The following is a 12,006-nucleotide window of genomic DNA, read 5'->3' on the forward strand; positions in this document are numbered from 1 at the left end:
ATCCCTTTCACAGCTGTAAGAAAGCAAATTTCTTCATGCAACTTGGTGGAAAATGAAAATTAATGGATGCTAATAAAGATTAAAATGCATGTATTGGAAATGTTCTGTGTATTAATAAAGCAGGTTTCACCCCTGTATCTTCTGTATTCAGCCCAAAGCAAATGTACAATATGTTATCCAGTCATCATGCTGTCTATCCTCTGTTCCTTCTCGACCAGATAAAGTCTGCCTGGTAACCCACCGTTCTGCCAGCTGCCAAACCTTTGCCTCCGCAGGGAACAGCCACGTCCAATCCACACACACACACACACACACACACACACACATTAGACACTTTCGTCTCTTTCTCTCTCTGTCCCTCTCTCTCTGGATGTCCACTGTTTGAAATATAGATAAGCTGTCAGCGGCGTGTCTCCAGCTCTCTGACGCAGCGCCTGGCAGACATGTTTAAATCATGTCAGCAGACATGACCTGGGGCAGGGTCACCTTCCGGCTCAGCAGCGGTCAGCTGGACTTGAACACATACTGTATGTACTGATCTGTGCAAGCGCATGGACTTGTGAGCACAAACATGCACAGTTTGTGAATGTTTTATGGGATTCCAGTAGATTAAATTATAGTATCATAATAATCCAGATAAACCTCCTGCAGGGTGTTACAGTGGATTCCAATGGTGAACCAGAGTCACAGCTCCGAACAATTGTTAATTCTCCAATAAAATGCTAAATAAACTCATTTTGGTTTTGATACTCAGAAGAGCTTGAGGGCATTTAAGGACACAGAAAGTGTCGCGTCTGCTTCTCACCCCAGCTGTCTGTTGGACATCTGAGTCTGCAGACTGAGCCATGCCTGTTCACTGGTCATCTACAGGCAGATACCAGTCAAACGCCTGATGCTGCACGATGCTGAGACACAAAATGGAAACCAACTCAATCAGCGTGACAGTAAATTCACGCCTTTCCTTTTGTATTTTGACACTAATCACAGATGTGTCAAATTAGCTTGTTATTGTACCTAATGTTCTAAATGGTTATTTAAAGGAGCATACCAGAGTATTTGCAGGTTTTATCTACTTAAAACACAGCTGAATAGTTTGAACCTTTAAATGTTGGCTGGAATTAGAGCTGCAGATAATGAATCTACTGCTACTATTTTGATGATCAGTTCATAATTTGAGCCATTTTTCAATCAGAAAATGCCAAACATTTGATGGTTTTAGCTTCTCAAATATGACAATTTGCTGCTTTTCCCTGTCTTAACATTAAGGGTGAGTTCAGTCTATTTGGACTGTTGTTTGGATGAAACAAGACATCTGAAAACATCAGGAGAACTGACTTTGCAGCAGTAGGTGATGCACAGTTGCACACGGCTTCATGGGAACAACTTCCTATATACTTTCTCTGCTGTTTGCTTGTTCGAAACCACGGTGTGCTAGAAATCGATGGACAACAGCAGGTTTGCGAACATGTCCGTGAATATTAGGAACAAACAGCTTCCAAGCTGACTTGATATGTGCAGCCAAAGACCTCACATCTACATTCAAACACCCACACACCAAAAACTACTACAAGTTTCAGTCTGTGTGTCTGCGCACACCGGGTGTCTGTCATTTGGGTGCTGATTTCAGCTGCTGTGTGTCACCGGGTGTCACTTTCCATCACCCTGCCACTCCAGCTATCTGACTCTCCCCCTCCATTTGCTTCTGGGTCTTTCAGTCCCAATGCTGTCACTCCCTGTTTTTAGTGCGACTGTATTTGCATGCCTCGCCCTGCGACCTTGAGTATGTGAGTCACAGGGGGGATGGAGAACAATTTTACTGAGGGCGCACGGTGGTTTTTGCAAGTGTAAACAACTTATTCTCAGTCGGCCCGCTGGCTGTTCAGCTCAGCTCTCAGTCAATAGGCGCGAGATAATGTTTATTCGTGCACGCAACCGGTGCATTCCCCTGACGGACTCGACGCCCCCAGCAACCAACTCCTTCTCATCCACTTCCCTCGTTCTCCCTCTTTCTCTCTCGTCTGCTCAGCCTCTGCCTGCATTATCAACAGGGATGGGCTGCTCCCTCTAGAGCAACGAGACAGAAACTCTATGTAGATCTCACCTGAGTGATCCCTGTCGCGCTAGCAGGGAGCCGGTGGTGGTCCTCGGCCCCTCACATTTTCCACAAAGGCTTTTTTCCAATTAAATGCCAAGGGCTGACGAATGAGATGGAGAAACGTTGGACTGGGGGGTGGGGGGGTGGGGGGGTGTTGGAGGGAGCGGAGGAAGAGAAAAGGCAAACGGGTTGAACAACGACAATGTCTGTATTTGAGAGAGCCAGTAGATGTCTGAGAGATGTCTTCAATTGAGCGTGCATGGGTCCTAAATGGGTTTTCAGGGAGGGGGAAATAAAAGAGCCTGTCATCCCTCCACTCTATCTCTCCCTCTTGTCTTGCTCACTCCCCCCTTCTCTTTCTATCTTCCTCTCCCTCCCTCTCTCCTCGGGCTCTCCAGCCGCCTCTCATTCCCCCTATTATTAGGGCCCAGTAATGAAATGTGGAGTGTCTGGTATTGGTGCCTGGGCCCCAGCAAACTGTATTAGTGTGTAAATGGTGTGGGAGTAATGAGAAAGCACTCAGGCCAGCCGGGAAGACTGGACCATGGGGCGTGTACGCTGTCCATGTGTATGTGCCTGCATGTGCATCAAATGAATAACAAGAGACGTTGGGTGGAGAGGGGTCCCGGCTCATGGGGGCCGGAGTGGTGTTTCTGTCTCGGATGCCAATCTTGCAATTGTTAGCCTCCAACTGAAGAGAAGCTTATAAAATCTATTTGGTCAGCAGCACACAATCTCACCAGTGGCCTAAAGCATCAACGTCAATGTCTTTATGTGGCTCACTTAATTCAAGTCTTTTTAAGGTGAATTATGCAGGCTTAGCAAAAGGATTTATGCTTTAATGCCTTACGGACTGACTTCATTAAATCGGTGGCTACATTTTGCCATCGCTAAAATCTGTCCATCCTTTTTAAGGCAGTGGTTTTCAGTCCTGATCCTCTGAATCCTATCAGCTATTGCATTCACCTTGCTTCCCAGCTGTAATTAGCCTCTGTTTAGCTGTCTAGCGTGAAAACCAGCAGGGCTCTGGGTCCTGAAAACCACTGATGTAGCGCATAATGTCTCCTCTTCTTTTTTTAACATCCCAGAAGGGGAATACCTGCTCCTTTCTTTTACACCGCCTCCCTGCATAATGTATAAGTGCACATTGCTCATACAAATGGCCCACACCACTGGCTATGTAATAAAGGGTTGTGTGTGAATGTGGCTGAGTGATATCATTCCATTTCCTCTGGCCTGGAGGCCCTAAAAAAGAAGCAGAGACAAGAAAGACACGCTCCATCCAGTAAATACTCTTTTCACGGCTGGATTTTTTCCTCTCTTTTCTGCAGATATGCTGCCTAAGTCGGTGGAAAGTGTCTTCATCTTCCAAGAGGGGAGCGAGGGCGAGCCGAACGTAGCCACCCCGACATACGACGCCATCGTAGTGGAGCAGTGGACCGTCATTGACGTGAGTGGAGAGATTTGTCTTTTCTTCACAGTGTCGTGGGTTTTGTGCTCTCTGCTCCTGTCCAAAAGGTTGCATCATTTCTTTCAATACATCCATGCGACTAGTTTCGGGGGTAGTAGTTTCTTGATTGACACATAAATTATTATTATGCAGAGGCAGAAGCTAGGGCTGGGCAATAATTCTTCAATATCAGTTTATCAACTTTGAATTAAATAGTTAAAACAGCTTCGTATCCAAGGAATTAAAGTCATACTGGACGATTAAACACCTCGTGATTTACGCTCAGTGCCAATGCAGGGAGTAGAGTGCACTATACGGATAGGAGGGGGAAAGTGAGCGTGTAGGAGTCGGGATGGTGAATAGGTGTGCCTTACCTTAACCATTTGCAATAACCACGATCTTTCCCTGACTGTGGACAAACTGCAGTTGCCGTGCACAGTTATTGAAGAAAGAATTTTAACGAACATTATGTCATTGAACATTATCCGGGGTTTTGTAGAATCGTCCAGAATTGGCCATAGGGTTGAATTAACTAACAAATATCGTTGTTTACACTTTTGTTGCACTGTAAATGTACAACTGTAAAGACTTAACTGTCGATGTGATTTTCCAAATGTTTGCCATTTACCATCAGCTATTGCTAATTAAGGGTAGAACCTGAATAAATGGAGAAACAGGAGAAATACAGATGCTTTCAAAGAGAGTACAAAGGCTCACTGAATGGTTCGAGGGGAATGAAAATGAGGTGAATCATAAGCTGTGGCCTTCACAGTCACCACATCTCAACCCAAATGAACACGGATGGGAGATTTTTAAATGACGTGTTAGACAGCGTTCTCCACCCCCACCATCAACACATCAAATGAAGGAATATCTTTTAGAAGAAGTGTGTTTATCCCTCCAGTAGAGGTTCAGAGACTTGGAGAATCTAATGGAGCTGTTCTGAACTCTCATGGCAGCCCAACACCTTACTCGGACTCTTTATAATGTTGGTAGTATGTTGGTTTGTCAACAATCAATACTGGAAAAAGATTCACATTAATATCGTGGCATTCAATAATATATTTAATCCACATTTCCCAGCTCTGTTTAGAGCACAAATCCTCTTTAAGAGTCCGGTCCTCTGGCATTGAAATCAGTTGTCACTCAGACATTGTGCCCTTCCACCCTCTCCTCACTCTACAGCCAACCTTTTCCCCCAACAACCCCAAAGGCAAATCTGGCAAATCTCAATTTATGGGACATGTGTCGCGGCCGCTTGTCTTATCAGGAGCAAACAAGCCCTTATCTGCCCGCCGATTAGTGTCTGTCCTCAGCACAAGTTCCAAGTTGGAAATTGATTTCTGTCTAGAGTTGAAGGGTTTGCGGCCATTTCCCTTTCATCTGTATGTGTGTGTGTCTACGTGTATACTGTACATGTTTGTGCATGTGTTTGTGTCCGTTAAGTGTGTGTGTGGATGAGTTTGGTTGTGTGTGTGTGTGTCTGTGTGTCTGTATGTGTTTGTCGATGCTATCTCTGTAATTGAATTTAGACTTTTTGCAGCCCGTGGCTGTCCAAGTGTGAAAGGAGACTTTTGTCCCTCAAATGCAGCTCTGATTGTCCAGCCCAGTGCTGATGGCCACATGTGCCAATAAAAAAAGACTGCAGTCGTCTGGCGGCGGCAGCAGAGCCTCCCCTCCTCTGAGATGAATGGTAATACTGTTACAGCTTAATGGATTTCAAGGCTTCCTCAGAAACGTCAACAGTGAACGACACCCAGTGTTCCAGGAGATCAAATCAACTCTTTCATTGGGACTTTATCAAAAACCAGTGGTGGAAGAAGTATTCAGATCCTTTACCACACTAATACCACACTGTGAAAATACTCCCCTACAAGCAAAAGGCCTGCATTCAAAACCTTACTTACGTGAAGTATGTAGTATTGAATATTAGCAGAAAAAATACTTGTGTCCAGAAGTAAAAGTACTCATTATGTTTTGGGATTCATGTTTCTGTTGCATTCAGGTGTCATGGGAAGGGTATGATAAATTGTAGTATAGTGGAGTAAAAAGTACAATATTTGCCTCTGAGATGAGGTGGAGTAAAAGTATAAAGTTGCATATAAAAGTACTCAAGTAAAGTTACATTCCACCACTATTAAGACTATTTTAACCGAGCAGTCAACACCGTGCCAAATCAGACTGACAACACACTCTTTCACAAAGGCGATCAGAGCTTCACATCATGCCTATTCATTGTGATAACTACCTTAAATTGGTATGTAAAGTATCCTCAGAGCTCATCATTGTTGCAGTGCTGGATAATTACAATGAAAAATAAGGCAGAATATTGATTGCAGGTGGGTTTTCTTTCTTCTTCTTCTTCTTCTTTATATACTGTACGTCATCTTCTTTTCCCTCTATTGCTTTACAGTCTTATTTATCCAAAAGTCTGACAGGTGGTTGGTGGTTGTATGAAGCTCAGAGAAGAAGAGGAAAACAAGCTGTTTCACTGAGGGGAAAGCAATCATTTGTATTGTTGTCAAGTGCGATTGTAGCATCTCGGGGACGGTGTCTGTTCATCACTGAAGGGGGGAAAGGTGTTTTTAATTGTTCCATTTATATTATCTAATCTAACCAGAGGATTTGCATGTGTGTGTGTACCGAGCTTTTCTAAAGGCATCAGGTCCACAGGTGTTGCAACACGTCCGATTACTACTGAATATAAATATATAATTCTGTTATTCTAAAGTTATTTTACTTTACAATGAGAAAAGTGGGTTGTTGCAAACCAAAACTCAACTCTAGACCAATGCAAAACCTTTATTTCCTTTTATTTCAGGATTTGTATTACTGGATTTTATTACTGGATTATAACAAGCATAACATGTATAGTAATGTAAGGGATTACATCACAGTTACTGATAATGTAAAGCTAAATTTAGACAGTTTGACGGTCTGTTTGTTCACTGTCAGGTGTTGGGTTGAAGAGTCGTTGATAGAGATTCATTCATATACGTGTTGAACGCCTCTGTTTACAGGGTACACTACAGTAATAACAGTTGTTTTATTTACATGTTGTGTGTTTTCTTAGCTGGCTTGCTAACATTAGCATTATAAGCAGCACTACATTCAGAAATCAGCTGGTTTTGTTCGGAGTTGGAAGATGTATGAATCCCAAAGCTTCACTGTGAGGACGGGACGACATTACTTTTTCAATGAGTAACATGTAATGAGGGTTAGGGTTAGGGTTATTGATTACATACACCTTTAGACTATGCTAAAGCATTGTTTCTATAAGTATAAACTTGGGATAAAAATACAAAAACCCAAGACTGACCTTGCTGACAAGTAAGACAGAAGTACATTCATGTTATTAGATTATTTATTTAGTTTATTACCAAATAACACACTAAATAAGTTTAGTTCAATTTAGTTATTTTGATAAGACATAGAGATGATAAGAAATATGTTGAAGTACAATAATAAAAAGCCAACACACATGAAAAACAGACGCTGCGCATGAGACAAACAAAAACTCATGGGCCAAAAATCTTGACTTCAAAACAAATCATAGAAAGAAATTAAAGGAGAAAACAAGCAACAAGAATAAATGTCAAACTGACAAACTAAGATGCAAGCGCTATGGCAACCGTTTCTCCTAAATGACAGCAGAACACAGCCTTGAGGATAACAGCACGAAAACAACAAAATGGATAAAATGACAAGCAAGGGAAATACGTTCAGCATGTAGAAGGCTGCATATATTCTGCATAAAAGTATCAGTGCTGAAGAGCTGATCCAGACATTTCTTTTAGCTTCATCACAATAAGCAAAACAACACAGATTTGGGATACGTGCTCTAAATACATTTAAAGATGCAGCAGTTGCCTGAACATGACAGTGTTTTTCCATGACCTGAATAGGAACCATATGGATGCTGATGAAGTGCTCAAAATGAATAACTCATCAAGGGTCTTTGCTATGAAACTCCAATTAGGTCCAGCTTTGCATCCATCGTGTCCTGTGGGATAATCAATACAGGAGCTGTCTTGGAACCAATGTACTGAAAGCCCTGTTTCCTGTCACAGGAGCAATAACCAAACAAAACATGTTCTCCTTCAGACCCCAGCTAGGCTTGGTCTTAATATGTTTGCTCGCCATGAGCTGCTGCAGGAGAATTTATTTATCAAGAGGGACAAAGTGCATTAGCTGGAGGGTGTTGTGTTTCAGTCTTTCTGTATCCAGATAAAACAGTGGAGGAGCACCAGAGTCACAAAAACATCCATGTATGTGTGTTTATTAAAAGATGAGCTGATAATCACCTTGGCACAGCTGACATCTGTGAGGTGTCCGGTGTTTCTTAAAAGCTTCTCCTCCTCTCTTTCATACCTTCCTAAAATGCTGTTTACAGCGCCATTATCCACTTCAAGTCCGCCAGACCCAGCGGTGGGTCCATTACGACAAATGTATGTTGTGCAACGAGCTGTTTTCCTCTCAAGACATACTAGGATCTTACAAATGTATCTAACATGTCACCCTTAATTGTAAATGTTTGTTAGTTTGTGCACAGACATGTAGAATATTTTCATCTGATCTGATTCTTCCCATCTCTGGTTTGAATATTTCATTCAGTGTAAAATTCAAACAGGCTTCAAAGAACTGAAGTAGAAGGAACTCTAATAAACTGTAAAAGCTGTACATGTGAGGGCAGAAAGATTTTTTTTAATACTCTGAATTGGCAAATTAAAGGGGAACTCCAGGGAGACTTGTTACACAGATTAAAGTTAGACATCCTGACTTTTAGTCCCTTGTATGGGTCAAGCTTCAAAATACTGAATCCTTTATTTATTTATAATCCTTTAGCCTATATTTTTAAACTACGTGCCCACATTTTGTAACACAGGTGTTCAATTGAAAATGTGTAGTTTCAAGCCCAAACAGGAATTAATCAAGTTTCTTTATAGGCTGTGCAGTACTAGTAAATTGACTTTCCCGATCCACAATCCTTTCCATACCTAACCAACCAAACCAATGAAAACTAGCCAGATGTTCCCTCCAGAAAATACTTGAGAAGATTCCATCTTCCATGGTTCCCCCCTAAGCTGTAATGAGATCTGCACCCTTGATGCCACCACCCCAATACAAAGCAGGTGAATGAAAATTGAGCAGCACATACACATAAGTCCATTCACCTCCATTTCAGGGTGGCAGCACAAATCTCCATATCCCCAAACCTCGGGTGCATTAAAACTGAAATGATCCTGCAAGGCCACATACAACTGGAGGAAAATGTTTTTTTTTTTGTTATTGTTACTGACCCTTTAAAATATTCCTTGCCAGAGCAATATTACCGCCATGGGCGTTTGTTACTCTAATTAGGTGCAGCAGAGATGCAGCAAGGCCCCATTACTGTACCTATAATCACAGTTAAAGATGTAAAAAAAGAAAAATCCACAAGAAAAAGATTACTTCTGTGCAGTGGTTACCAGTGCTTTATACATAACTTGGAAAAATGGAAAGAGCAGAAAGTAAGACATATAGCTCCCTGGTTACAAGAAAAGCTTTGTTTATGGGTATTATTAGCATAGCTAGAACATAAAAAATTGTTTTCTCTCTGACTTTAGATGGATAGCAGAGGATCTAAAGGCAGATTTAATAAGGAGCTGTTTATGCTTTAGTTTCTAAAGATTTACAGCTTTTTGAGCTTATACTGTCTGTACACAGTTTGATATTCCTGCTGAAAACCATGGATATCATAGCATGAATGTAAAGTGTTCTCTCAACCACGTCAAGCACTGCAGTTTAATGATGTCGCAGGCTTGCTCACTCCTTGATCTTGACAACTCGTAACCCCAAAGACAAACTAGAAAAACTGCGAGGAGAGAATAGAGAAAGTGTCTTCGCCTCCAGAAAGACACCCTAAAAGTTAATATCAATGGAGTTCAAATTTAAGAAATGGCAGTCCAAAGTCAAAGCAAGTGAAAGGAGCTTAACAGCGCTGACATTGTTGTCACTCATTCCCAGAATTCACTTGCATCCCTGGCTTTGAAGAGCGGCACTTCACAGTCGCCAGAAAGGAAAAAAAGTGGGATTAGGGCCCCACATCACAGTATCGGTATGGCAGGGAGGGATCTTTGAAGAAATAATTTTAAGACACAGAAAAGGAAACCTCAATGACAAACACATGAGTGTGTCGCGTGTGTACAGTGTGTCTTCCTCTGGGTTCACTCGAATCACTTCAGTGGTCGATGCTAAGAACACAGGATGCAGATTTGTAGTTTTTTCCTCCAAACATCAAGCCTGGTGCATTATTTATAATGTACAGTATGTGATTTCTTATGTGTCCATGGGTCCGCGTGCGCATGCTGTGGCCTGCATGGTTGTGCGGAGAGCTGATCGTTAACGTGTTTTCGTCCGTCCGTGATATCTCTATCCTCTCTGACTTAGGTGAGAGAAGAGGTGACCTAGATAGAAGGAGAGTAATTTGCACTGTCCCTGCAAGTGAGAGATCGCGCCCGCTCTGTCAGACAACGTGACGGTGATGCTGATAGATCCGGGATGGACGGGGAGGTTTTGGTTTATAGGGTGTAGTTGTTCATCAGGTGTAGTAAGCTATTAGAAACAAGTAACGTACTTAACAGAGAAGAGTTTTCCATTTTAGGCTGCTTTATACTTCTACTCCACTACGTTTCAGATGGAAATATGACACATTTATTACATTACATTATTTATTAATTATTAGTACTCGACAATGAATTGTTGAAGATTAAACCAGTGGTTCGAAACCCCTTTTGGCTTGAGACCCCTTACGAAAAAGAAATGTCCAGTTGGGGCCCTCTGTCACATGAGTCTGTGAGTTGTTAGCAGTTCCACTAAAGAGACATTTCCCCTCTAAACTTCTTAGATGGTTTCATTTAAGATAAAGTTATCTAATTATTTCACCAGTAAATATTATAGAAAAGTCCCAAAAATAAATACTTTGCAATAAAAATGCATATCTCATGACCCCTCGGATTTATCTTGTGACCTTTTGGAAAGGGCCCAACCTCTCGGTTGGGAACCATTACCAACCAACTGCCCTGTCTGTATATAAAGCAGTTAAAACTAGCTCCACATTGAACCAGCTGCAACAGTAAAATGTGTCTTAGACATAAGTAACAAATAATAAAATACATAAAAAACAGTCACAGAGACCATTTTTCCAAGAAACTAGTACTTTCACTTTGGATACTTTGGATAATACTCACATACTTTAATGCAGGACTTGCAGGACCTTCACTAGTAATGAAGTATTTTTAGATTAATAGATCTGAATACCTCTTCCTCCACTGCCAAGCAACCATAACATATACGTAGGTCTTCAGAAAATGGCTTTAATAGAGGTAACTAAGCTAAAAGGAGCCAGTGTGATGTGGCTGCAGAGATGAGCAACAGAGAGTCCAAATTGAGGTTAACATGACACAGAAACTGGCTTGTCTTCATCTGTTGTTCCTCTCTTCTCCAAAGTAGGTTGTGGTGAAAAGAGTCAGCTCAGTTAACCTGAAAAAACATCTGTTTTTTAGCTAACTAGCTGGCAGGCTAATTTGTCAAAGCAGTAAGGAGAGACACAGGGAGGAAGTCTGGGCTCCCATGTCAGAATTTGGCTTTGGGCCCTCTCCTTTTTTAAATAAAATAATTAGGGCTGCTGCTTTTAAGTTGATGAATTGTCTGATGATCTGTCTCACAGTTTCAATCATGACATACTAATATTTTTACTCTCTGCAAAAGTACTTATTACTGTTCCTGCTGCGCTGCCAGTGAAAGCTTTTATCAACTCTGTGCGCTGGCTGATCCTGTGTTTCCCGGACGACCTCCTCATGTGTTACCAGGCTACATAGTTTGGTCTTGACTCAAAAGTAGGCTAATGCCTCATAAAAGTCTAAAGTTTGGATGCACTTTGGAGGTCTTTTATTAAGCTGTATTATTGTTGCAACAATGCAATTTTAAGCAAAGAAAAGGCCAACTTCTGGCCGATAAGCTGATGTGTTATCTAAACACAGAACTGAGCAGATGTAACAGTGAGGAAAATATGTAAAAAATATATTTATTTTAAATGAAAGGGCCAATCACACCTAGAAAAGGTTACTGCAATGCTTTAAAACATAGTGGATGCTGAATTTTCTGTTGCTGTGACAACACTCCAGGCCGAGGGGGCCTATCAGGAACCTTTTTTAGAAGGTATTTGCTTCATCATTACTGGACTGTGTCTGCAAACCTGTTGACCCAGTAGTCTGCAAAAACTACAGCTAGATTCAGAGCTGGTGAAAAACAGAATTATGGTTTGTTATGTCTACCTTGCAGAGTCAGTGGAGGGGGGTTAAAAGGAAAACAATATACTGGTGTTTTTGTTGAGCTGAGCTGAGCTTGAGCAGAGTGCACTCTGAACTTCAAGTTGACCTGCAGCTGCACCCTCATTTGTTTTAGGTATATGTTCCCAAAC

General features: G+C 41.7%; 1 protein-coding gene across 1 annotated transcript in view; it reads left to right on the forward strand.

Annotated features, from left to right (window-relative positions):
- The window catches only part of LOC139290785 (raftlin), a 79,773-nt gene that overhangs the window by 58,168 nt on the left and 9,599 nt on the right, over positions 1–12,006 (forward strand). Inside the window, exon 6 of the mRNA XM_070912647.1 lies at positions 3,427–3,545. Within this exon, the coding sequence (XP_070768748.1) occupies positions 3,427–3,545 (119 nt within the window). The remainder of the gene's footprint in view (positions 1–3,426; positions 3,546–12,006) is intronic.

Source organism: Enoplosus armatus, chromosome 9 (genome assembly GCF_043641665.1).
Source record: "Enoplosus armatus isolate fEnoArm2 chromosome 9, fEnoArm2.hap1, whole genome shotgun sequence".
In the NCBI taxonomy this organism is placed as follows: domain Eukaryota; kingdom Metazoa; phylum Chordata; class Actinopteri; order Centrarchiformes; family Enoplosidae; genus Enoplosus; species Enoplosus armatus.